The sequence below is a fragment of the Euleptes europaea genome, chromosome 10 (genome assembly GCF_029931775.1).
Source record: "Euleptes europaea isolate rEulEur1 chromosome 10, rEulEur1.hap1, whole genome shotgun sequence".
NCBI classification, from domain to species: Eukaryota; Metazoa; Chordata; class Lepidosauria; order Squamata; family Sphaerodactylidae; genus Euleptes; species Euleptes europaea.
Window position 1 is genome coordinate 11,298,818 of NC_079321.1, and position 27,436 is coordinate 11,326,253.

The following is a 27,436-nucleotide window of genomic DNA, read 5'->3' on the forward strand; positions in this document are numbered from 1 at the left end:
GTTTGAGCAGACGATCTGTGGTCTACAATTTATTATTATTTTTTTAAAGTGCTTAGAACGACTTGCTGGAATGAGAATTTAGGAAGGAGGAAGAGGGGGGAAAACCAAGATCATTTTAGATTGAGATGATAAACATGAAAGGGCGCAAAGGATTGCAAATTGCCCCTCTCTCTCTGGCAATGAGAGGGGGGATAAAAACCCTTGAAGAAAATACTGGCCACGGATCCTATAAAACATCCTGCCTGCCCGCGGTCAACTGTCTTTCACAGGTGCCAAAGCTAGTACGAACAGCAGCCCAGAGTGCGAGCAGCGTGCATTTGGTGGTGACCGAGAAGTCTAGAGCAGATCGGGCAGGTGACTATAGACTGAATCCAGCAGAGTCTGGCTGGCTTCCTGGCTTTTGACACCGGCGATCTCAAACAACCTGTCCAGCTTATCCTCCGCCTGTGGAATCTCGTCGATGGCATGAAGCTCCTCTGGGTTCAGAATGTGAAGCATGTCGTCAAAGATGGGCTGCAGGTCGCAGGGGTCTAGGCGCACCTGGCGCAACACCGTGTCTTTCTTTTCTGCAGGGGGGGGGGGAGAGAAATAAGGAGACACAATTGGTCATTCAGTGGTTCAGGAAGGCCTGAAGCGCTTCAAAGTTAGCGTAGATCAGGAGTACCCCACCCTGGCTGAGCCTATGAAAACAAGCTAATGGGCACCACCCAAAAATGGCAGCAATGGGGGGTGGCCAAAAAACAAAATGGCAGCCATGGGAGAGAGGCATGGCCAGAGGGAGGCATGGCCAAAATGGCCAAGGCGACCGGGCTCTTCCCCGCCCACTCTCGTCCCCGCCCATCAGCTGACGGGCGGGGAAGAGAGCAGCAACCTTCCGTGCATAAGACAACCCATTTTTTTCCTAATTTTTTAAAGAAAAAAACATTGCCTTATACACGGAAAAATACGGTACTTCTCGCCAAGGAAAGACTTAGGAGCAGAGTTGTGACTCAAGAAGCTGCCCCCCCACAGATAATATGAGGCCACACCCATCACTCTGCCATAATCCTGACAAGCACAATGTGCCCGTGCAAACAGCAAGAATCTCCTGATTAAAATTTGTAAAACCCTGAAATCTTCTGTTGTTTTCTGTTAACCTAGCACAAGTACAAGGTCACAAGAGACCCCAAGATAACAGCCAGGTGAGCTGAGCCTATTTCAGACCACCCTGAGTTTCAACCTTGATAAGACCCCCATAACTAGATAATTATTCTCTGTTTTTTTCCATCAGTACAGATTCTAGCAGCTACCCAAGCTTGTCGTTACAGGCACAAACTGCAGTTTGTTGTATTTTGACCGAAAACAGGAGGCAGCTACATGTACAAAGACACTTGCTTCTTTGTGGATTCATGAGCACCAAAGTGGCTTTTCTTGTCCTAAGCCAGAAAAATGTTTCAGGACCACCCTATCCTCCATTTTCCCACTGATGACAAATAACTGTGACAACTAAGGCTAGATCTAGAGCCTAAGAAGAGCCCTGCTGGATCAGACCAGTGGCCCATCTAGTCGGGCATCCTGTCTCATACAATGGCCAACCAGTTCCTCCGGAGGCCCAACGACAGAGCATAAAGGCCGAGGCCGTCATAATAAGAAGAGCCCTGCTGGATCAGACCAGTGGCCCATCTAGTCCAGCATCCCATCTCACACAGTGGCCAACCAGTTCTTCTGGAGGGCCAACAAACAGGACACAGAGGCCGAGGCCTTCCCCTGATGTTGCTTCCTGGTACAGGTGTTCAGAGGTTTACTGTTTTGAAACCTTTGCAAAATGTGCATTCCTTGTAAATTTGGATTCTCCCCTTTTATACTGGGAATACCTGGATAAACGTGACAAAATTTCAGACTGGATAAAACTACTGATGGGGGCGGGGGGTGGGGGAAGCATTCAGCACCTTTGGTAATGAAGGAGCCAGTTCGGCTAAGAGCAGAGGAGCCGCTGGAGGTCGAGTCACAGCGCAGAAGAGGTTCCGACTCATCCACGAAGAAGCACTTATTCTTCTCCAAGGGAGATGGTTCCATGGGGATGATCGTCGCGTCTGGGTTTGGATTTGGGGAGGGAGTGGGGCTGAGAGGACCGGGACTGACCGGAAGGGTCAGCTTGTCAGCTTCCAGCTGAAAGACAAGGAGACACAAACACACATTTGGCATAATCGGTCGGCAGCATAACCTCAACCCGACACCAAAAGCCATACTACAATTGTACTACTGATATCAGTCAGTCATGTGTTTATTGTGCGTGGCCACAGGCCTTTACAATCTAGAGAATATTCCAACAACTTAAAATATAAATACAAAATCCCTTAAAAGACATAAGATTAAAATATACCGATTTGGTTCCTTTCCTCATTTAGTGGCTTTGTCCTAATTTTCCCGGCTGCTAGTTAAAGTGCCATTTCTCGGGAAACGAAAAGGTCAATATCAGAAAGCAAGAAAATTAGTTGGCATCAGATAATGGGTGTAAAGCGGAAAGAATGTTTACCAGGAGCTTATTCCGAGGTTTGATGTAAAGAAGGCAGGCCAGGATATAATGGGGTTGATCTTCCACTGGACATACTACTGATAAAGATGTAGAAACTTCAGAACATGTATTGTTACGCTGCTCATTCTACTAAGAAGCCCGCACAAGGTTTCTTTCCCCATTGCTTAACACTTGCCCTGACCAAACAGATGAGTTTCTGGCTAAGAAGCTCTTAACTGATGGAAAAATCACAGTTTACACTCTTGACTGCTAAATTCTGTGCTGCAGCTATTACAATACATCGTAACCTGACAGGATAACAGAAATAATTTATTACTCAAAATATTAAGGGGGTCACACCAAGTTATATGATGTTTATATAAATTTCATTCATATACGTAATATGCAATTTTTAGGCTTAGATTATTTGTAGTAGCAGTAGTAGCTGTTGTGGTGGTTATCATATTATCGATTGTGGCTAGTGTTGTTTGCTTGTTTGTTTTTGCTAATCAGTGACCGTATTAATAAATTATTATTATTATTATTACTGATAAAGATGTCCACTTTTAGCCAGTCCACTTTGACTCCTTCTCACTCACTCCGTTAAGAGGAGGTTAACATGAGGAACCCAGCAAGGAAACCTGCTGCCAGAGCTAGGAGAAACCCAAGGAAATCTGCAACCAGAACTCAGAAAGAGTCATGGCCAACCTTGCCTGCAACACTTGTTTGTACGTCCAGGGGGCAAAAGTGTAGAAAGAGTGATTTGTGCTGATGATAAAATCAATTACAGGAACAAGGCTTGCTGGGGAGACAGTGTACACACTCTGCGGATCTCCTGAACTTATCACCTGCTTTTAAACCTGAAGAAACAAGACAAAAGGCCAATAAATGCTGGTTTAAGATTTCTTTCCATCTCCAGTTCCAAGATTTAGAAATGCCACGGGCTCAGTTTCAAACCAATTACAAACCCTGCACAAGTTGCGATCTGCCAGTCTGAAGGCAAGGAGGGCGTTCGGCTTCCTGGCTGGCACAGCAATGAATGCATGGCTGGCCGCAAGCTGGAGACTTTGTGACCCAGGAAACAACAGGATGCCAAGGTGTGTGTGTGTGTGTGTGTGTGTGTGTGTGTGTGTGTGTGTGTGTGTGTGAGCTGTGGATCTACTTAGAATACAGAAGGTCCCAGGTCCCGTCCCCAGCATCTCCAATTAAAATGCTCAGGTGATGTGAAAGATGTCCACCTGGGACCTTGGAGAGCCCCTGCGAGTCGATAGTAATTTTGACATTGATGGGGGGTGGAGAGGAGGAGGAAGAAGAGAAGAAAGGAGAAAGAGGAGGAGGAGAGTTGGTTTTTATATGCCGTCTTTCTCTACCACTTAAGGAAGAATCAAACCGGCTTACAATAATCTTCCCTTCCCCTCCCCACAACAGACACCCTGTGAGGTAGGTGGGGCTGAGAGAGCTGTGATTAGCCCAAGGTCACCCAGCTGGCTAGGTGATTGTAAGCCAGTTTGATTCTCCCTTAAATGGAAGAGAAAGTCGGCATATAAAAACCAAATCTTCTTCTTCACCTTGGTGTCAATCTGTGGAATTTGTTACCAACACCCCCCGTGTCTTCCAAGGTCCCTGCCTCATTTCCCCCTTTGGTTACCTCAAATTAGCATTCAAGCTCAAACCGGCCCACTGCTTGATAAATAGGCTTCCCTCAGTAGGCGAGACAAGTATGAATGGTTTTGTTTCAAGCCGCGTTGCATGAGTCACACACACATAGTGGCCACTTGGGCCTCAATGCGACGACTGATCGCACTGCTAACAACGACTCGTCGGTCACGTTTTCTTCTTAGCGTGGCAACGTGCGAGACAAAGCCGGTGGAGAACAGCAGCAGCAAACGAGGACGCGCGCTGTACACCGTCCCACGGGAAGAGGAACCCACCGAGGACCTCCCCAGTGTGGAATCCATGCTGCCTACAAAGTTCACACGTGCAGCTAAATACTCAAACTATTGAATGTTTGAATTCTGAGTAGTTTCATAAGAACATAAGGAAGGCCATGCTGGATCAGACCAAGGTCCATCGAGTCCAGCAGTCTGTTCACACAGTGGCCAACCAGGTGCCTCTGGGAAGCCCACAAACAAGACGACTGCAGCTGCATTTTCCTGCCTGTGCTCCACAGCACTTAATATATTAGGCATGCTCCTCTGATCCTGGGTTGCACCTTCCTCTGATTTCACCTAAATGCCGTTATTTTTCCAGAAAACCTTCAGCACAAGAAAGGTTAGTGTTCCTCCAATTAGTACTTATGTTTTTAGACTTTATTTGAACGCCGTTAGAATTTGGAAGGAGGGTACCCAAGGTTGGGTGGGATAAATAAAATATATAGATAATGAAAATATAATATATTTAAAGTGATATGTCAAGATAAAAATTATTTTTAAAACGTTAAAAGTACAATGGCATTTCCTAAGGTTGATATCTATAACCACATGCCAGATGCGTTTCAGCCTTTGGCCTTCCTCAGTGGTCAACTGAAACCCATGTAAAACATACACACATTTACAGATAGATATACATATACAGACAATATATATCCGACCAGGCATGTATATAAGTTGTGTAATATATTACCAATTATACAAACATCTGGTAAGATTTTCTCAAGTTGTTATGCTGGGCTGTATATGTCTCCCATATAAAATGTGTGCAATTATCAACCTGGTAAAACAATGTCAGGAGCCCCGTGGCGCAGAGTGGTAAGCTGCAGTATTGCAGTCCAAGCTCTGCTCACGACCTGAGTTCGATCCCGACGGAAGTCGGTTTCAGGTAGCCGGCTCAAGGTTGACTCAGCCTTCGAAGGTCGGTAAAATGAGTACCCAGCTTGCTGGGGGTAAAGGGAAGAGGACTGGGGAAGGCAATGGCAAACCACCCCATAAACAAAGTCTGCCTAGTCAACGTCGGGATGTGACGTCACCCCATGGGTCAGGAATGACCCGGTGCTTGCACAGGGGACCTTTACCTTAAAACAATGTCAGGATGCAATTTCCAGAAGGATGCTCCCTGCAGACCGAAAAGTGATGTCACCTGGGTTCTTGTGAAGCACCCCCTGCTCCAATGAGGATGAGAAAAGCCCTTTGCATTGGGAAATAGATGCTGTGACGGACAGGTTAGGTTCTGCCTCTCCCTAAAAGTGCCCAACGGGAGCTGATGAAACGTTCGAGGGGCGGCTGAAAACAGCTGTGAGTTCGGTTGAGAGAGAGCCAGACTAGCTGAGTAAAGCATACGGCAAAAGAGTAGACGGGAAGAAAACCCACTTGCAAAAAAAGAAAGAAAGAATCCTGAACAGAAAAGTTCAACCTAAAGAAACTTTAGTTTCTAAAGTACCTGATTCGCTCCAATATGTTCAGCCCATAAACAAAAGCGAACTCCTTGTCTGTTCAACTCTGTGGACTGGATGCTTACGGTCTCAGGGAAAGAAGCATGTACACACAAGCCCACAATAAATACATATCGGGATATGAAAAAATAGTGGCAGCAAGTGAATGAAGCAGGGTCCCCCAACCCCAACAGCTCTCTGCAGTGTCTGAGTGAGGTGTGATTGTTAAAGGGGACTGGACCACCCTGTCTGGTGGTGTCTCTGAGAGTGAGAGAAAGGACCAGGTAAGTGAAATGGTCGTGGTTCTCCCTATGGGAGCCAGCGTGGTGGTTAAGAGCGGTGGTTTGGAGCGGTGGAGTCTGATCTGGAGAACCGGGTTTGATTCCCCACTCCTCCACATGAGTGGCGGAGGCCAATCTGGTGAACTGGATTTGTTTCCCAGCTGCTCCACACGAAGCCAGCTGGGTGACCTTGGGCAAGTCACATTCTCTCAGCCCCGCCCATCTCACAGGGTGTCTGTTGTAGGGAGGGGAAGGGAAGGTGATTGTAAGCAGGTTTGAGTCTCTCTTAAGTGGTAGCGAAAGTTGGCACATAAAAACCAACTCCTCCTCCTCCTTCGTTTTAAAAGAGGCAAGATGGGTTGCAAACCGTGACTTGCCTGACCTACTTGTAATTCCAAAGCCGTGTGACAGATGATGTTGAGGGTGGAAGGGACTTTGAGTGAATGAAAAAAGGCATTATAGATGATTTGTCAGTGCAGCAAAGGGAGTGCCAGGAAACTCACTGGCAAACAGCATAGTGCCCTCAGGTGCCATGTCGGGGACCATGGTTTTAAGGATTAACAAGAAAGGAACCCAATGCCAAGCCACTGTTGGAAAAAGCAAAGAAAATAATGTCTTTAGGGTGGAGTCCTTCAGGATATTTTTTTTTTTACCAGGTCCACTGTGGTTCAGATGAACCCAAAGAGAAGGCAGAATTTTCTACGTCTTTTTTTGGGAGGGGGGGAAGGAGCTGGGTTCTTTGACAACAAAGAGTGTCAACTCACATTTCCTCACTGCTGCACACTGCTGAAGAGATGCATCAGGCGTTCCAGAAACTGAAAAGGTCTCTGCAAGGTTGTGCCATGTCAAAGCGGGCACATAGCTATAGTTAACCCTGAAGAACATCAGCCCGAACCCCTTTTTACCAGCCACAGCAGTGCCTGTTTACGCACAACCCCCCCATCCCACCCCACAGCAACAAAATTCAGTTTGTCTCCCAACATAATTTGTCTCCTTTTTAACATGCGGAAACCTGGGTCATTATTGGGTTGCCGTCTTACGTAACTAGGTATTTACAAAAAAGACAAAGTTACCGAAACAATCATCCACTTATTCCTATCCAAGAGCCTTGGGAGTTGCCTTCCTAACAGTATTCCACTCCACATACAGAGGCAGTTATGGGGCTCCACGCTCATGCGGCAGCCGCCGGGCCCAAGCTAGGGGTCGGGCCCGCTGACTGAACCTATCCGCCCGAGAATTTGGCCCATTTATCGTAATGTGCTTTGATGTATGCTTTCTGGCCGGCAGTAACGCAACCCAACCTGTTTGCCGTTGAAATGACGTGGATTGCACGATTTACAGCCCTTTTAAAAATTGTGCAATGCCTGTAAGTGAGGGGCGCATGACGTTGGTCACAAAGAGGACTTTTTATTTTGGCACTTTCTCCCGGACAAAAAGCGACCAATGCCAATTTTATTTGGAAGCTTTGTTGTTTTAAAAAGTGAAAGCTTTCCTGGAGTCGTAGGGCATGCAAACACACTTTTGCGTCACACCAACAAACACAGCGGATAGGGAACTGGCATTGTTAAAGTTGATGCTTGGGCTGCCAGCAAGTGGAAGCTTCATGGGAGAGGGGCTGTGGTTCAGTAGTAGAGCCTTTGCTTGGCATGCGTAAGGTCCCAGGTTCAATCCCTGGCATCTCCAGTTAAAGGGACTAGGCAGGTAGGTGACGTGAAAGACCTCTGCCTGATACCCCAGAGAGCGGCCGCTGGTCTGACTAGACAATACTGACTTTGATGGACCAAGGGTCTGGTTCACTATAAGGCAGCTTCATGTGTTCATGTGTACCCCAGCATACTTTCCGGCACGCACAACTTCCAGGGCAAGTGATCAGCCGGCAGAAATAAGGGAAGAAAGAACTTATGGACAGTCACAGATCAGTTTCTGTGAGTGGGGATTTCCACTCTGGTCTTTCCAGTTATACAATCCCTGTTCACAGGTGATAGTGAACACTCTTATACACCCTGTATGTACGTACATCTGTTTTTTAAGAAAGAACCAACAAGTGTTCACTTTACAAACAAAACCAGACACCAGTACCTGGAAAAACGGGGGGTTTCAATCACATTTTCAGCTGTACATGCATTGAATGTAACATGAGAGGTACTCAACGCACATACAAAAAACAAGTGTACACTATTGGTGGTGTGTTCTCTGTAACTTGTGAACAGGGCTATGGACCTGTCTGTGTACAGTATACCCTTGATTTTTCCTTATATGTATGCTGACTAATTCTCATGTTCTGCTCAATGACTGTGTGATCTATAAGCTCCACATTATTCCAGATACTAGTCCCCTGTTTCACTGGTTAAAGCAAACACACACTGGCTCTCTCTTACAAACAGACGTTAGGCAAGCACATGCAGGAACTATGCGTCTTCACTGTAATGTGTGAACGGGACCAATACTGCTTGGTGAAGTCAAACCCTTGTGTTAGTAGAAAAAGCCAGCTGAGACAGAGAGAAAGCCAAAGCAACATATAAACCAGTTCACCACAAAGCTTCACTGCAGGTTTTATTTGCTAAGATTCTAGCCCTCATTGTTACTTGAGAGGACTCTGCCAGCAAGGTAGGGACACCTATAGGTTAGTGACATAGATGTTAGCTAATTACTGATGATTAAGTGGCATCAAACAGCTACACCCTGTGCTGTCCAAACCTTTTAATGGGTCTCTGCTGCAGGTTTGGGTGGGCCAAAACTCAGTTTTTTTAAGAAACACCATTTGGAAGAACACATCATTGCAGAACCTCGCCAGCGGTAACTACTCACACTCATGTCTTATAGATTTATACCAGCATAACAAGGGGAGGATAATATTTTCAACCTAATTTTAGAATGATCTGGGTAATATGTTTGTTAGCTAATTACCTCCCTCTCTTCCAAGGCTAGAAAAAGTGACTAGCTCACCATTACCCAGCGACATATTCCTGGCAGCAGAGGGATTCGAACCTGGGCCTCTCCAGTCCTCGTTTGACATTCTACCCCACACTACTTAGTCACATTCAATGCACAGTTTCTAAGTTTCAAATCAAGCCTGAACTGACCCTAGAAGCTAAAATGACTAAACTGAGGCTATCGTATTTTGGTCACATTATAAGAGTCACTGGAAAAGACGGTCATGCTAGGAAAAATTGAAGGTAGCAGGAAAAGAGGAAGACCCAACAAGAGATGGATTGACTCAATAAAGGAAGCCACAGCCCTCAATTTGCAAGATCTGAGCAAGGCTGTCAAAGATAGGATATTTTGGAGGACTTTGATTCATAGGGTCGCCATGAGTCGGAAGCGACTTGATGGCACTTAACACATACACACACACACACAATTTAAGTTTTGCCCTGGTCCTGATAATTTTAAAACTGTTTTTAACCTTGCTGTGTTTTCTTTTATTGTTATATTCATTATTGTTTGGGCAGCTAGTTTTGTTATGGCCTTTGTCCTCACACAATACATTTTACTGACCTACCTGTAATAATGTATAACTTGCTACGCCTCCTCTCATACAGAAGATGCAAATATATAATGCAGACTCTCCTGCATATTTCTATAAAACTTGTACACAGATTTGCAACAGGCTTGCTTGGAGACACAATGAGGCACTAGAGCTAGAAGGCATCTTAGCATTAACCCTTTTTCTTTAACAAAAGACACTCAAAACATGTTTGTAATTATCCATTAACTCATAATTGCTGCTAACTGGTTTTTGCCAGTTCTCTTTCACGTTGGGCAACGGGCTTACCTAATCTTAATAGGATTTTAAAATTAGTCTCCCTTACACAAAAAAAGCTTTGAAAGGAAATGTATTATGCAACTCCGCTAGTATTTCTTCCTTGTTCAGACTCTGTAAGGGAAACTTGAGTATTAATCACTGTTCTACTCCCTCTGGCACCTGCAGCCACAACAAGCAGCAGAGAAGACATACGGCTGCACCACGAAACCCCACGCCCCTCCATACGGGACCCAGAGGCCCACATTTTGTTGCATGAGCAGTGAGGAATTACTGGGGGATGTTGGTTAGACCCTAAAACCAATTAACAGCTTTGACGCATCAGTAACTTGTTGAAATGAGGCATAACTCAAAGGATCAGAGGATGATTTTTTTTTAAAGCCCCTTGTGTTTTAGAAACCTGCAGACAGAACTAAGGGTCGGGGAAGGCAGGGGAGGGGCCGTGGCTCAGTGGCAGAGCCTCTGCTTGGCATGCAGAAGGCCCCAGGTTCAATCCCCGGCATCTCCAGTTAAAGGGACTAGGCAAGGAGGTGATGTGAAAGACCTCTGCCTGAGACCCTGCAGAGCCGCTGCCGGTCTGAGTAGACAATATTGACTATGACGGACCAAGGGACTGATCCATTATAAGGCAGCTTCATGTGTTCATGTGAAAGCCTGAATCCAAGAACTGGAGCCACTTCGCTTCCCCTCCTTCCCAGACATCTGTAAAGTTGAGATTCATGCAAGAGAGGACCGTCAAGGCTCTGAATCTAATTGAGGGCTTTTGGGCAAAGGGTCACAAGCAAAAGACCACTGAATGAATAACAGGGCTGCGTTTGAATGTGACTATTACTAGCACATGTGTGGTTTCTTCTCTCTCCTCCATCAATATGATATATAGCACACACATGTGCCTACGTATGCAAGCAGAAGATGAAAGCAAAGCTCCCCCCTGCCCAATCCCCTTCAAGTGTATTACACATATATTGATACATATTATATTTATACATATTATATTTATTATGATTTATTGGAATATATTATATTTTTATCATTTTATATTTTACTGTAATGCATTGTAAATGCTGTGAGTCGCCCTGGGCCCAGCCTCGGCTGGGGTAAGAGCGGGGTATAAATTTAATAACATAAAAATAAAATAAGGATATTATATTTATACAATATACATGGTCATGTTGGAAGGTGTACATGCACGCAGGAGAGTGAATGGAGATCTATGGTGTAAGGATGGTACAGATCTTATCACTGTGAACAGAGTGTCTTCCACGTACTATAGTTGCCAGCAGTTAGGGCCTGGAGATCTCCCAGAATTACAACGGCTCTGCAGACGAAAGGTCAGGTCCCCTGGAGAAAATGGCTGCTTTGGAGGGTGGACTCTATGGCACTACGGTCCCACTCCTTCCCAAACCCTGTTTCTCCCTAGGCTCCACTCACAAATGTCCCAGGAATTTCCCAACCTGGAGTTGGCAACAATACCACATACCCATTTCTAATGAGGTCACAGAACGCACCCGTTTGCAAATTCCTCCACCCTGAAAGAACGAAAGATCAGCAAATACTCTTAATCATGTGGTGCGGGTGTAAAAAAAAGGCACTTTCTCTCTCTGCTCATCTGGTAAACATGTCCCACCCTGCGACCACCTAATTATCCATGTAATGCTTAAATATGACATACTTGCCTAAAATTCGAACACACTTCAGTGTGAACGGCAGAACTGAATCTCAGATAACGTCAGTGAACCAGCCATGCAATCTAGCAAGTGTGGGCCGGCTTTTACACATGCATCCTCCATGGAAATGCAACACCCACATGTGGATGTTTTGGGAGCTCTAGGCAGGACAATTTATTCAATCATTTATATCCCACTTTTCTCCCTGATGAAAGTGGTTTACAACAGTGTTTGCCCCTTCCCCACTTTATCCTCGCAACCATCAACCTTGTGAGGCAGGTCAGGCGGAGACTGTGCGACGGGCTCAAGGCGACCCAGCCAGCTTCCATGGCACAAGGGAGGATTCGAACCTGGGTCTCCTAGAGCTTAGTCCAGGGGTCCCCAACCTTTTTGAGCCTCTGGGCAACTATGTGATTCTGACACAGAAGAGGACTTGGTTTTTATATGCCAACTTTCTCTACCTTTTCAGGGGAATCAAACCAGCTTACAATCTCCTTCCCTTCCTCTCCCTACAACAGACACCTTGTGAGGTAGGTGGGGTTGAGAGTTCTGAGAGAGCTGTGACTAGCCCAAGGTCACCCAGCTGGCTTCATGTGGAGGAGTGGGGAAACCAACCCGGTTCACCAGATTAGAGTCCTCCGCACGTAATTACTACACCACACTGTGATGGCAGCTGCCACAGGAACAATGTTGTTTTAATCTGCATCGCCAATCAGATCTTCTGTGGCCCATCAAAAACCCTGCCGGGTAAGAGTCCCTCCTGGCCTCACCCACTTTCTAAAAACACCTGGTGGGCACCAAGAAAGATGCCGGCAGGCAGGCAGCCTGGCACCTGTGGGCACTACATTGGGGACTCTTGGTCTAGTCTACCACTATACCACACGGGCCCTCAGGGTAGTCATTCTTGGCCTCCCATTATGTGATTGGACAAGAGCAAGTCTGATTCATCCTTACTCCCAGCTTCTTTGAGGAAAAGCACATTGTAGCCTAAAATCCAGCCTGCATAATATGAACACAGACCGCATTTCTGCATTTCGGGGAGGGGCTGTGGCTCAGTGGTACAGCATCTGCTTGGCATGCACAAGGTCCCAGGTTCAATCCCTGGCATCTCCAGTTCAAGGGACCAGGCAAGTAGGTGATGTGAAAGACCTCTGCCTGAGTCCCTGGAGAGCCGCTGCCAGTCTGAGTAGACAATCCTGACTTTGATGGACCAAGGGTCTGATTGAGTATAAGGCAGCTTCTTATAGGAAGGGGCTGTGGCTCAGTGGTAGAGCATCAGCTTGGCATGCAGAAGATCACAGGTTCAGTCCCTGGCATCTCCAGTTAAAGGGACTAGGCAAGTAGGTGATGTGAAAGACCTCTGCCTGAGACCCTGGAGAGCCACTGCCGGTCTGAGTAGACAATCCTGACTTTGATGGACCAAGGGCCTGATTGAGTATAAGGCAGCTTCTTATAGGAAGGGGCTGTGGTTCAGTGGTACAGCCTCTGCTTGGCATGCAGAAGGTCCCAGGTTCAATCCCTGGCATCTCCAGTTAGAGGGACCGGGCAAGTAGGTGATGTGAAAGACTTCTGCCTGAGACCCTGGAGAGCCGCTGCCGGTCTGAGTAGACAATCCTGACTTTGATGGACCAGTACAAGGCAGATTCATTTGTTCATGTAAACAGTCTCCTTCAGAAGTTCTGGAGCTCACAGAAATAAGATACCTGCTGCAGTTCCTCAACATTTAACTTTGTACTTCTGCAGCAACCACCTGCTAAACTATGGGTGGGGTTTTTTTTAAAGGAAATTCTATTTTTAATCTTGTTAGAGAAGCAGGCAGAAAGTAAATGGGTAGCTGAGGTGGGGGAGATAATCTGCGATTATGGAGACTGGAAAGATTGGCTGGTTTCACCAAGGCAGAGAGAGACTCCTCAGTCTTATGGCGCACGTCAGCAAACTGCAAAGTGCCAGCACGCCAACGGTAATTCTGGTACAGCCGGGGATGCGCTGCTGACTCACCCTCAGTGCTTTGCTTTTAGAAAAACAGAGGCCTCTTGAGAACAGAGGGAACACACACACAAACACACACACACTGTACACACATGCTCAGCCAAATTCAATTAACAATTTCCACAAAGCCCGTATTCATATAAGTTCAGTCGAGTGAACTCAACGGTGCATTATACTACTTCCACGCTCTGGGAAGGGGAAAAACAGCAAGGCACAATTACCGAAACTGGGAAGGGAGGAAAAAAATGTCAACTGTGGGCTAGAATGGCAGACTTCAGCCAGAGGGCTAGACTGCTCTGGGGTGAACTGAGGTTGGACCACATCAGATTGAGGGAAGAGCAAGCTAACTGCTGATGCCGGAGGTCTGGAGAACACCAATGAGGGGGAGAGGTAAATACCCCCAACACTAAAAATCCTAGAACAGGGGGGTCAAACATAAGAAAAGCCATGCTGGATCACACCAAGGCCCATCAAGTCCAGCAGTCCGTTCACACAGTCGCCAACCAGGTGCCTTTAGGAAGCCCACAAACAAGACGACTGCAGCAGCATCCTAATAATAGCAGCAAAATAAGAACATAAGAAAATCCCTACTGGAGCAGATCAAGGCCCATCAAATCCAGCAGTCTGTTCACACATTGGCCAACCAGGTGCCTCCAGGAAGCACACAAACAAGACGACTGCAGTAGCATTATCCTGCCTGTGCTCCACAGCACCTAACATTTTAGGTGTGCTCCTCTGATCCTGGAGGGCATAGGTATGGATCATGACTAGCATCCATTTTTACTAGTAGCCAAGAATACCCCTCTCCTCCATGAACATGTCCACTCCCCTCTTAAACCCTTCACTTGAATGAACTTATATGAATACGGCTTTGTGAAAATTGTGAATTGAATTTGGCGGAGCATATGGCCCGAGGGCCGGATCTGGCCCCTTGAGAGCTCTTATCCGGCCGGCGAGCCAGCCCCCACTCTTGATCTTGGCTTGCGAGACATGGCCTGGCCCGACCAAGTGACATTTATGTGTTATCCGGCCCGCGTAACAAATGAGTTCGACACCCCTATCCTAGAATCTAAACTGTACCCACAAATCTTTCATGGAACTGACATTTGGGGATTTAATGGTCTCTCTCTTTGCTGGAGTTCTACCAAATAAAGCTCTATCTCAAACTCCCCTAAGAGGGAGTTTGTCCTACACGCTGAAACACAGAAGGTACCCTTAAACAGGGAAAATTTACTTAGATTGGCTTAATTACGGGGTCAACATTATTAGCAGTACAGAACACAGATTCCCTAAAATCGGCCTCCAGGATGAGGTGCTAGCCACCCGCCTGGTTTCAGAAATTCAAGCACAGGATTCATTCGCAGGTATTCTCTCTAGAATAGCTGAATGGCTGTGAATCAAAGTTCAAAAAAGAAAGAGGAAATCCCTTTGTACGGACAAAGGTAACACCATGGGAAAGGGCATCCAAGTTTCAGAAGGGAACAGAAAACGACCTAAGACATCTTCTCAGCTTCTTCTAAAACAGTTTCCCTTTATGAGGGACGCACAAATACCCCTTTGGCAGTAGGTTTCTTTCATACACTGTACCGCCTTTGAATTGGTTGGAATGCTGGTGTGGAAAACAAATCATGGCAAGAACTTTCTGGCATAAGTAGGATAAAAGTGCCTCAAATAAAATTAAACGATCTATTATTTTGTTCCAGGTTTCTATCAGTGAAAGAACTGGTCACACCAGTGAAAACTGGAACAGCTGATCAAGGTCAACAACAGTACTATACTTTGGCCAAGACATGTTGACAAGAACATGTTTTTTTGAGAATGTTATGGATTGTTAACTCGACAAATGAGATCTATGCTGTTTTGCTCCTTTTCAGACTGTATGACGGAAACTAGATCTACCCCAGTTAGGGTTGCCAGCCTCCAGGTGCTAGCTGGAGATCTCCTGCTATTACAACTGATCTCCAGCCGATAGAGATCAGTTCATCTGCAGGAAATGGCCGCTTTGGCAACTGGACTCTATGACATTGAAGTCCTCCCTTCCACAAAATCCACCCTCCTTAGGCCCCACCCCCAAAATATCCAGGTATTTATCAACCCGGAGCTGGCACCCCTAACCACATTTAACAGCTTTCACTTCATGTGCACTTTTGCACAACCTATCAGAGTAAATTTATGTGTAATTTGCAGGCTGCTACAAAGAGTGCCTATTCGGTGGCGGCAAGCAACCTGAGAGAAGGTGGGACCATGAAAAGAATTTTAAAACCATCCCATAGGGAATGGAGGTACAAAATGCCCTGTAATGGAAGATGTCTAGAACAGTGCTGGCAGAGAACTCGTACTGACAGATCAAAAGGTCAATGAACACATGAACCTGTCTTATACAGAATCAGACCCCTGGTCCATCAAAGTCAGTATTGTCTACTCAGACTGGCAGCGGCTCTGCAGGGTCTCAGGCAGGGGTCTTTCACATCACCTACTTGCCTAGTCCCTTGAACTGGAGATGCCAGGGATTGAGCCTGGGACCTGCTGCATGCCAAGCAGATGCTCTACTACTGACATTAAGAAGATTTTTCTAACAGTTAGAGCAGTTCCTCAGTGGAACAGGCTTCCTCAGGAGGTGGTAACCTCTCCTTCCCTGGAGGTTTTTTAAGAAGAGGTTAGATGGCCATCTGTCAGCAATGCTGATTCTATGACCTTAAACAGATGATGAGAGGGAGGGCATCTTGGCCACCTTCTGGACATGGAGTAGGGGTCACTGGGGGTGTGAGGGGGAGGTAGTTGTGAATTTCCTGCATTGTGCAGGGGGTTGGACTAGATGACCCTGGTGGTACCTTCCAACTCTATGATTCTATGTTATAGAGCTCACTGTAAGACCTATGAAGTGACATTGACCAGCAGCCACAAAATGTTACTTCACTGCCACTATTGCATCAGCTAGCTCAGGCCATTAACTTGCTTCTCAAGTAATAAGGCTGGCTCCAGTATGACCCCCAAGGCTTTTAACTGAGTCAGCAAGGGTCTGTTGTACTCCACTGAAAGTGGAGAGCATAATGTCCTTCAAAACTTCCACTTTCCTAACCGACATTAGTGCTGTCTTTCCAGGATTTCGTTTCAATTTGTTCATTGTTAGCCATTTAACCACAGCAGCCAGGCAGCAATTTAGGACCTCTACTACATCACCACGAGATGGATGGATGGAGTCTATGGCATCATACCTGGCTGACATCCCTCCCCTTCCCCGACCTCCCCAGGATCCACCCCCCAAAACCTCCAGGTATTTCCCAACTCAGAGCTGGCAATGTAAGAACATAAGAAAGGTCATGCTGGATCAAACTAAGGTCCATCAAGTCCAGCAGTCTGTTCACACAGTGGCCATCCAGGTGCCTCTAGGAAGCCCCCAAACAAGACAACCACAGCAGCACCATCCTGCCTGTTTTCCACAGCACCTAAGATAATAGGCATGCTCCTCTGATCCTGGAGAGAACAGGTAAGCATCATGACTAGTATTCATTTTGACTAGTAGCCATGGATGTCCTCCATGAACATGCCCATTCCCCTCTTAAAGCCTTCCAAGCTGGCAGCCATCCCCACATCCTGGGGCAGGGAGTTCCACAATTTAACTGTGCGCTGTTTAAAGAAATACTTATGAACATATGAAAAGCCCTGCTGGATCAGACCGAGGTCCGTCAAGTCCAGCAGTCTATTCACACAGGGGCCCAACTTCCTTTTATCTGTTGTGAATCTCTCACCCTCCAGCTTCAGCAGATGACCCCGCGTCCTTGTATTACGAGAGGGGGAGAAAAGCTTCTCCCTGTCCACTCTCTCCATACCATGCATAATTTTATAAATCTCTATCATGTCTCCCCTTAACTGCCTTCTTTCCAAGATAAACAGCTTTAAGCGTTTTAGCAAGCCCTAGGCTTATGAGAAATTGGCAAGGAGAGAGGAATTTCCGACCGGAGAGCGTGAATGGAGACCTGCTGGTTTTATTATACCAAGAAGAGAGAAACGCCAACCGCTGGGGGCAAACAATGCTCAAAGTTTTAAAACTAAATCATCCACCGGCCAATTATTGCCTCTCACTGTGGCAGTTGGTTTGCATCAGAGACGGCTGGCTCATTTCTGGGTCAACACAATATCCACAGCGGGAGCTGTTTTGACCGTTCAAGAGGAAAAGAGGGATTCGGATCGAGAGCCTTGAGTGGCTCTTAACACGATTTCAGCGCCAGTAAATAGGGTGATCCTTCCCCACCCCCTTCCCAAACCCACCCACCCCCTTCAACACACACGGAAAGGTTCCAAACCAGACCAAAGAAAGGATACTCTGAGCATGCCCTCCCGACGAAAATAAGAAATCCTGGCTAATACAAAAACTCTGCCTTGGGTGTTTTTTGTATTAGCCAGGATTTCTTATTTTCGTCGGGAGGGCATGCTCAGAGTATCCTTTCTTTGGTCTGGTTTGGAACCTTTCCGTGTGTGTTGAAGGGGGTGGGTGGGTTTGGGAAGGGGGTGGGGAAGGATCACCCTATTTACTGGCGCTGAAAAACAGGGAAGAAATCCCAGATCAGAGCTCAAAAAAAAAAAAAAAAAAGGATGAGGAAAAATGAGAATACTCTCATGACAAAAATGTGTGTGTGTGTTAAGCTTCCAACTCATGGCGGCCCTATAAATCAATGTTCTCCAAAATGTCCTATGTTTGACAGCCTTGCTCTGATCTTGCAGATTGAGGGCTGTGGCTTCCTTTATAGTAGTGATGGCGAACCTTTTATAGACCGAGTGCCCAAACTGCAATCCAAAACCCGCTTATTTATCGCAAAGTGCCAACACGGCAATTTAACCTGAATACTGTGGGTTTAGTTTAGGAAAAAAAAAACTCATACATTAACATCCCCACTTCACCCCATGTTAGCGGAGTCGCTCTGCACAGGATTGTGCGGCCAGACAGTCTCCGGGGGTTGCCCCTCACCTTATAGAGCACGTAGTGCAGGTACAGGTAAGGGGTGCGTCGCTGGAAGTCGCGCAGGGTCTCGGCCGGTGGGTAGTGGAGCTGGAAGACGGGTAGGCTGCGCTTGCAGCGCCGTAGGCAGGAGGTGTGCCGCAGGACACGCCCAAAGAGCTCCAGCTCTGCCAGCCCCTCGTCCGGCACGGCACCGGGGCCTGGCTCTCCAAAGGCCGGCTCCCTGAGCCAGGGCTACCCCGGCGCCTCGCCGCCGGCGCACTCCTGGTGGCAGTGTGCCTTGCTGTCGAGCAGCAGGCGGTAGAGGCGCAGGCTGGCCTCCAGGGCGCGGACGCTCTCCTTCCAGCCCTCGCACTGCTCCAGCGCGTAGATGTGTTGCTGCAGCAGCTCGGCCGCCAGGAAGCCGCGGAAGCTGTACTTCTCGTACTGCGTGCCGGCCAGGGCGGTAAGCAGCAATTGCAGCCCCTGGCTTCGCCGCTCCATGCCTGCCCCGCCGCCACCTGCTGCTGCTGCTCCGGAGCCGCTCGGAGGCCGCTCGGGAGGCTCCGGGAAGCAGGGGGGAAAGGAAGGCGGGAGGCAGGCCCGGGCGGATCCCACAGGGTCTTAGTGCGGCCGGCGGGAGAGGGGAGGGACCAAATGGTCAAAACGCATGGGAGGTTTTGCCTTCGATTTGCAACTCTCTAGAGTTTGCCCAAAGAGGGCTCTGCATGCCGCCTCTGACACGCGTGCCATAGGTTCGCCACCACTGCTTTATAGAGTCAATCCTTCTCTTGTTGGGTCTTCCTCTTTTCCTGCTGCCCTCAACTTTTCCTAGCATGACAGTCTTTTCCAGTGACTCTTGTCTTCTCATAATGTGACCAAAATACAATAGCCTCAGTTTAATAGCCTCAGAAAAAGGGGGGGGGGAGAGAGAGAAAGAAAAAAAGAATACTCTGAATCAAATGGATGAGAAATGAGGGGGGGGGGGAGAATACCCTGAATCAAATTGGGGAAGTGGCACTGGGGTTTCCCTCCTAGGGCGTCCTGATCTCGATCAGCCCCACAACCATCCTGCAGCTTCGACTTCTCCTTTAGTACGAAGGGGAGAATCGGACATAGCAGTAAGATGTCTGCACGTTCCTCCACACGGGGCAGAAAGCAGCTGGGGAGAGCTAGATCAGGCAAACGGTGTGGAGGAAACGCTCCCCCTTTCCTCTATCCACCCCTCCCAACGTAACTGTTTTGAAGTATGCATGCAGGTAAGCCAGCCCCTGCATCTTCCAGCGCCTGCATCTTCTAGCGCCTGCATCTTCTAGCAGAATGTGTCCCGCCCCAAGCGCCTTCCTCCTCTGTACACGGAGAGGGTTGACTAGACTTCAGCTGGCAGAGAGCGGCTTTATCTTTGAGCAAAAAAAAACCACACACAAAAACCGGCAGGGTGCGGAAACCAGAGGAGGTCAGAGGAGGACAGAGCGGAAGGGAGGGGCTGTTTGCTGCAGTCGCTCTGAGCAATGGGCTCCCACGAACGCTGCCGAGATCCTTCCATGCGACTAAGAAAAATTACAGCCCGCTTCCCAGGAAATAATTGAATTTCTGCTTTGGCCGAGTCTGTGAGGCCGAAGGCATCGGATGCTAGCAGCTGCACAAATCGGACAATCCTCTAGACTCGCAACCAGTTAAAGCAGGCTGCGAGGAAGGCGCTCCCCTGTCGCTAGATCTCAGGGCCTGTGTGGGGGGCTTGAAGCTCACGCTGCTGTTTGCCGGGCCCCCGCTTACCCTGCACCCGCGCATGAAAAGCTGCTGCCTCTGGACGTCAAGGGATTTGGGGTAGTGCTCCCACCCCATGAAACACAAGCAGCTGTGGTGGAAACGGGCAGTGCTTCTCGTGTGCAAGTGCCCACAGGCCTCTCTGGCCTCTCGGGATAATGGCCAAGACATTTTAATAGAGAGCTAAAACGCTTTCCAAAAAGGACTGTTTCCAGGGTACCCGTCAGCGAACACCCAACATGGCACAATTTGCATGTTACATTTTTACGGATGGATATTTTTAAAAGCGGCCGCATATCTCCCAGTATATTCACAGGAAGCAGAGTACAGCAACGTACAGACAGTTAATGCACTCATTATGCAGAGCAAAGAGGGAGAAAATAAGGAGCGCCCACTTAAATATATATATTTCCCAACTCGGATTTGGCAACGTAAGAACGGCCATGCTGGATCAGACCAAGGTCCATCAAGTCCAGCAGTCAGTACACACAGTGGCCAACCAGGTGCCTTTAGGAAGCCCACAAGCAAGACGACTGCAGCAGCATTATCCTGCCTGTGTTCCACAGCACCTAATACAATAGGCGTGCTCCTCTGATCCTGGAGAGAATAGGTATGCATCAGTATCCATTTTGACTAGTAGCCATGGATGGCCCTCTCCTCCATGAACATGCCCATTCCCCTCTTAAAGCCTTCCAAGTTGGCAGCCATCGCCACATCCTGGGGCAGGGAGTTCCACAATTTAACTACGTGTTGTGTGAAGAAATACTTCCTTTTACCTGTTTTCAATCTCTCACCTACCAGCTTCAGCAGATGACCCTGCGTTCTGGTATCATGAGAGCGGGAGAAAAGCATCTCCCTGTCCACTCTCTCCATACCATGCATAATTTTACAGACCTCTATCATGTCTCCCCTTAACCGCCTTCTTTCCAAGCTAAATAGCCCTAAGCGTTTTAACAGCTCCTCGTAGGGCAGTTGCTACCACCACACTCTGCCTCAGGCACTCAGGCCTCAGCTAACCCTCAACCAGACCTTTTTTAAAAAAACACGTCCTTCACCCGGCATCTAAATTAAAAGTTTTCCCTCTTATCCCTGTGTACAAAGAGGTCAAAGAGTATTGCATGTCTGAAGTTCAGAGAGAAAATCCACGCCGGCTGCCCAATCTCATGAAATCGGTGTAGCGATTCAGCCTCTCACATCAAACAACATCTGGGCAGCATCTAATCCTGTGGCATCAGGACTTTTTTTTTAGCTGCAGCCTTCTTATGTGGGTGGGGGGAGAACTCAAAAGATTTATCAATGCTAAGAGCTGCTTTGGAGAGAAGGATAAAGGGTTTTTCTGGGCTCATGAATTTGGGGCGCCTGATGGAACCTGAGGCCAAAGGCCAGAAGATTCCCTAACAATCCCAAACTGTTCCAGACCTTAACAAACTAACAGGACCAATTTGGGATCAGCAGTCAGCGGAAGAGTCAAACTGGCCAGAGTTTCTCTTTGTCCTGTACTAAGGAAGCGCCAAGAACAGCACGGCCAAAACAAAAACCAGATAAACATAATTAGACCTTCTTCTTCTTTTTTGGGGGGGGCCTCTTGCTACACCAATGTTAATGTAATTCAGATTGTTTGGGCAGAACACAACAATCGGGGAAGAGGGAGGTGGAAGATGGACAGATGTAGAGGCTGTAGGAAAGACAGTATTGTTTGAGTAGACAATACTGGCTTGGATGGACCAAGGATCTGATTCAGTATAAGGCAGCTTCATGTGTTCAAATCAATGAATTCAAAATCCCACCAAGACTTTAAAAAAATGTAATTGGCCTTCGATAGTTAATATGCTGAAGAAGAAGAAGAGTTGGTTTTTATATGCCGACTTTCTCTACCACTTAAAGCAGAATCAAACCAGCTTACAATCGCCTTCCCTTCCCCACCCCACAACAGACACCCTGTGAGGTAGGTGGGGTGAGAGAGCGTGACTGGCCCAAGGTCACCCAGCTGGCTTCATGTGGAGGAGTGGGGAAACAAATCCAGTTCACCAGATTAGCCTCCGCCACTTTTGTGGAGGAGTGGGGAACCAAACCCGGTTCTCCAGATCAGACTCCACTGCTCTAAACCACCACTCTTAGCCACTACACCATGCTGTGGTGCTGTGAGCTCTCTTGGGCCACCAGGAAGAGTCCCGTGGGTCGATGGCTGGTGGGGGGGGGGACCCCAGCTCAAAGAGAGGGGAGGGTAAAGGCTGCGGCATGGGCAAGGATGATTCCCTGTCACCAGGGATGGACCCTCCTGGCTCACCCGTTGACAAAGCAAGGGACTGGCCCTTCCGTTTTACCCTGCCTGCCTGGGCACCTCTTGCTGGGTCTGGCCAGGCTGGCCCTCCCTCCTTTGGGGACAGGGTTGGGTCAGGCTAGGGAAGGGGTCAAGGCGGGCTGGGGGCCCTTTTCTGGCCCCAGAACTGTCCGGCTGTCCTTGGCCAAGGTCAGGGCCTCTTCAGCCCTGGCCCCAGCCTGGTGAAACTCTGTCTAGGGAGACCCGTGCCTGGTGGGACCTGTAGGATGGAGATGTTCTACCAGGCATATGGTTGAGAACAGCAATGGTTTTGTCTGGAGACCCCTTCCCCTCTCCCTTCCCTTCTTTCCTTCTTCCCCTCTTTTCCTCTCCCATTCCCTCCTCATCTATCTTCTTTTCCTTGGACCTGTGAGTCCCCCTGCTGTCATTAGTCTCCCATTACCATCTTGAGAGCCAGCGTGGTGTAGTGGTTAAAAGTGGTGGTTTGGAGCAGTGATCTGGGGAGCCGGGTTTGATTCCCCACTCCTCCACATGAGCAGCGGAGGCTAATCTGGTGAACTGGATTTGTTTCCCCGCTCCTACACATGAAGCCAGCTGGGTGACCTTGGGCTAGTCACAGCTCTCTTAAAGCTCTTTCAGTCCCACCTACTTCACAGGGTGTCTGTTGTAGGGAGGGGAAAGGGAAGGCAGTTGTAAATCAGTTTGATTCTTCCTTAAGTGGTAGAGAAAGTCGGCATAGAAAAACCAACTCTTCTTCTTCTTCTCCCATTCCCTCCTCGTCTATCTTCTCTTCCTTGGACCTGGAAGTCCCCCCGCCATCGCCAGTCTCCCATTACCATCTCCTGGACCAACCTCACCAATTGAGGAACGTCCCACCTACCTGAGGTGGCCGTGTAGTTCAGGATGCCATCTGGTTTATTAGATTAAGAATTATGGTTTTAAATTGTACGTTTTAATCCTATGTTGTGTATTTATTTATGTTGGCAGCTGCCCTGAGCCCGACTTTGCCAGGAATGGGCGAGGTATAAATCGAATAAAATAAATAAAATTTTTAAAGTGCCACCCTCCCTCATCTGCCCTGGATACGGCAGTTTTTATTTAAAGTGTGCATTTTTAAAAAAGTTTCCAAGCTGTCGCTTTGCACATTTATCAGGATTTATACAACTGTGTGCCTAAAACCCTTTCCACAGCTGCTACTTGCTAGAGACCCAGCAAAAGTAGGTCAGAAAGCTAATCCTGCCTTAACCAAAATTTCATGAGAAGTACAATTTAGAACCGGCATGAACCAGAAAGGTTTGACGTGCACTTAATCAGAGCATATAGATTTCAGCAAAAAAAAAATCCTGGCTGATTCAACTATTCTACACATGAAAACTACACCTATTGCTTAATATAAATAGGAGTTACCCATGCGCCCACAAGGACAATGGGATTTTCAAGGCAAGAGATGAGCAGAGGTGGTTTGCCACTGCCTTCCTCTGCCTGGCAATCCCGGACTTCCTTGGCAGTCTCCCATCCAAGAACTAACCGTGGCCGGCCCTTCTTAGCTTCCCAGCTCTGACGAGATCAGGCTAGTCTGGGCTATTTTTACAAGGCTATTCAGTTAACAGCAATCTCTGGTCATTTTAGTGGACAAGTTCTCATAAACTAAACTACCATTTGCTCAACCTAGTTTCCTGGACTGGCAATCCTCCAATTTAACTTTCAAAGGTAGCTTCCAAAGGTAACTTTCAAAGGTAACTTTCAAAGGTTATGCTTTCAAAGGTAGCTTTTGCTCCTTCTATCATTATGTCCAGATGTCTATTTCTTTTTAATTTCAGCCTTTGGTTGCTGTCAGTGGGTTTTATATAATTTTTGAAGATGCCAATAAAGGTATTGTATTGTTGTATAATTTTGATGCCTATTTGATTCTGTGATCCATGATATATAATGGTGTCTAAAAAGAAATCTGATCTGATATTTAGATAGCTTTCTTAATCCACTAGTTAGTTCAATACCATTTTACATTAAAGATTATATTAAAAGGATTGAGGGATCACCCATTCCAGCACACTCAGTTTTGGTTACTATGGATGTTACAGCTTTATACACAAATATAATTCATGAAGAAGCTAGGCAGATTATACAAACACACTTAGATAACATAAATATACTACAGCCTCCTTCATTTCTCTTGTTAGATATTCTTGATTTAATTTTTGAAAAAAAATATTTCCATTTTCAGGATCAGTTTTATTTCCAGGTATGTGGAGTTGCAATGCAAAGTCCAGCTGCCCCTTCTATTGCCAATTTAGTTATGGATGCTATTGAGACCAATACTATTTGCAATCAGGCAATTAATCCATATTATCACCACGTTCAAATTTACACGAGATATATAGATGATTTTTTTAAAAATTCATGAGGATTTAAATACTGTGGATTCATTTTTCAGGTGGATCACCACCTGGAGGTTGGCAGCCTTAGGTGGGAGCCACCTTAGTGGGGATGTGATTCCACAGAGTCCACCCTCCGAAGCTGCCGTTTTCTCCAGGGGAACAGAACCCTGTAGTCTGGAGGTCGGCTGTAATTCTGGGACAACTCCAGACTCCCCCCGGAGGATGGCAACCCTAATCTTATCAAACCCAAGGGGTAAAAGCCCTTTAAGATGGGCCCTCCTAAATGCACATTTCAAATCTAGGATCAATGAGGAAACTGCAAGTTCTGCAGAAAAATGGCATGTTTCCATTTTAGCACAGCACTGAGTCAGCTAGAACAGCTAGGCTATGGGGCAAGTGGAACAGAACTATGAAACCATCCTGCATTTCTTTAAAAGGCTTTGCAATGCATTAGTTTCCTCTTCAGGCAAAGGGGAAGGTATCATTTGCAGCCTCTGTCTTATAGAGATATGAATACTGGTACGTGTGGGAAGGGCCTTCCCCTTTATTTTTCTGTTTTCCATTTTTTCCTGATGATTTCTTTCCCCTCAACTTTTTTATTGGAAAAATTGGGAAGTTTTAGGAAGCGCTGTGGATTTTTACCCCCTTTGAAACCAGTGACCTGCTTAAGCCTCAGTTTCACCCACTGATCATAGAATTGGAAGGGACCACCAGGGTCATCTAGTCCAATCCCCTGCACAATGCTGGAAATTCACAACTCACTCCCTCCCCACACCCCCAGTGACCCCTACTCCATGCCCAGAAGATGGCCAAGATGCCCTCCCTCTCATCATCTGCCTAAGGTCATAGAATCAGCATTGATGACAGGTGGTCATCTAACCTCTTCTTAAAAACCTCCAGGGAAGGAGAGCCTACCACCTCCCGAGGAAGCCTGTTCCACTGAGGAACCACTCGGTTAGAAAACATGCATTCAATTTTTCTAACGGGAAAAAGTCCTAAAGCAGTTCCTATGAAATTATTTTTTGGTAGAAATGAGTAAAAGGGTTATTCACTCAAAATGTTAGCATGAAAAGTCAGAAGACTTTCCCCCTCATTTTTCCATTGGAAAAATGGAAATTTCAGCAAACACTGAAAAAGAAACCTTCCTGGTTTTTTCCCTTTTTTGAAAGGAGTCCAATGTGCTAAGATAGCATACAGTGCATCACTTTGCAGCTCTCTTGCTGTAATATTCAGTATATTTGGGATCTTGCTTGTAGAAAACTAAGGCATTTTGTACTTTTAAATTCTATAAACATGTACACGCTTGCATGTTCTGCCAGTGTTCAGACATGTCAATATCGGTACGTTCTAAATTGAATTTTATTTTAAATGGAATTTTTGTCTGAATACTTGAAGGGGCAGAAAGGCAAACTTATCATCTAAGGCAAATGGGGGGGGGGAATAAACACAAGCAATTCTATCCACTAAACAATTAAAACCTTTATATATTCCTGCTTCCAGGACATGGACAGCCGGCCAGCCGCACTAAAAGGCAAGCGTGCTTTGATTTTCTTTGGTTGCAGCATTCACACAGGAACGGCAACCAACTGCTTCCCAGTTTCAGAGGAAAATCTGCTGTGAAAATCTGCTGAGCGTTCAGCTAAGGCAAGCAAAACACTGGAGGACTCTTATGCAACACAGCTGACTTTCAGAAGAGGTTGGCTGTGATACAGCGTGGGCCCCGGATGCTCATAAGCAAAAAAATAAATAGATGAATCGCCACGGAGACAAGGGAGGTCCCTGATGATTTTTGGTTCGAGGCAGCAACCTATGAGGGCCCGATAAACGCACGATGCCTCCAACAGTTCCAGGGCTGATAACTGATGGATCTGTGACGACAAATCCAGAGCAGACAATAGACTTATCGGATATCCTACAGTATGTATTTTGAATAGCTACTCGCTGTCAGAACAGAGGAGGAGGAGGAGGAGAAGCAGTCTGACAAAGACACCTGGATTTTAGATACACTGATGCTGCACAAACCTTGTTAGCCAAAATCCTCAGGGCAAGAACGCACAGAGCAAGGTGTGCACGCACACAGCTGCCTTACACTAAATCAGGCCACGGTTAGTATTGTCTACTCTGACTCTCCAGGGTCTCAGGCAGGGGTCGTTCACATCACCTACTACCTGGTCCTTTTTAACCTGGAGATGCTGGGAATTGAACCTGGGGCCATTCTGCACACCAAGCAGATGCTCTACCTCTGAGCCACGGTCCCTCACATGAACACATGAAGCTGCCTTATACTGAATCAGACCATTGGTCCATCAAAGTCAGTATTGTCTACTGAGACCGGCAGCGGCTCTACAGGGTCTCAGGCAGAGGTCTTTCACATCACCTACTTGCCTGGTCCCTTTAACTGGAGATGCTGGGGATTGAACCTGGGACCTTCTGCATGCCAAGTAGATGCTCTACCACTGAGCCACGGCCCCTCCCAGAGGGCAGATGGTAGCGGCACATTGCGTAATTAAGGA

The 27,436-nt window shown here is 47.1% G+C and overlaps 1 protein-coding gene across 1 annotated transcript in view; it reads right to left on the reverse strand.

Annotated features, from left to right (window-relative positions):
* Positions 1–316: 316 nt before the first annotated feature.
* TNFRSF21 (TNF receptor superfamily member 21) overlaps positions 317–27,436 on the reverse strand; it is a 48,951-nt gene continuing 21,831 nt past the window's right edge. Inside the window, exons 4-5 of the mRNA XM_056856449.1 lie at positions 1,929–2,148; positions 317–566 (exon numbers count right to left, since the gene is read on the reverse strand). Of these exons, the coding sequence (XP_056712427.1) occupies positions 337–566; positions 1,929–2,148 (450 nt within the window). The 3' untranslated portion in view covers positions 317–336. The remainder of the gene's footprint in view (positions 567–1,928; positions 2,149–27,436) is intronic.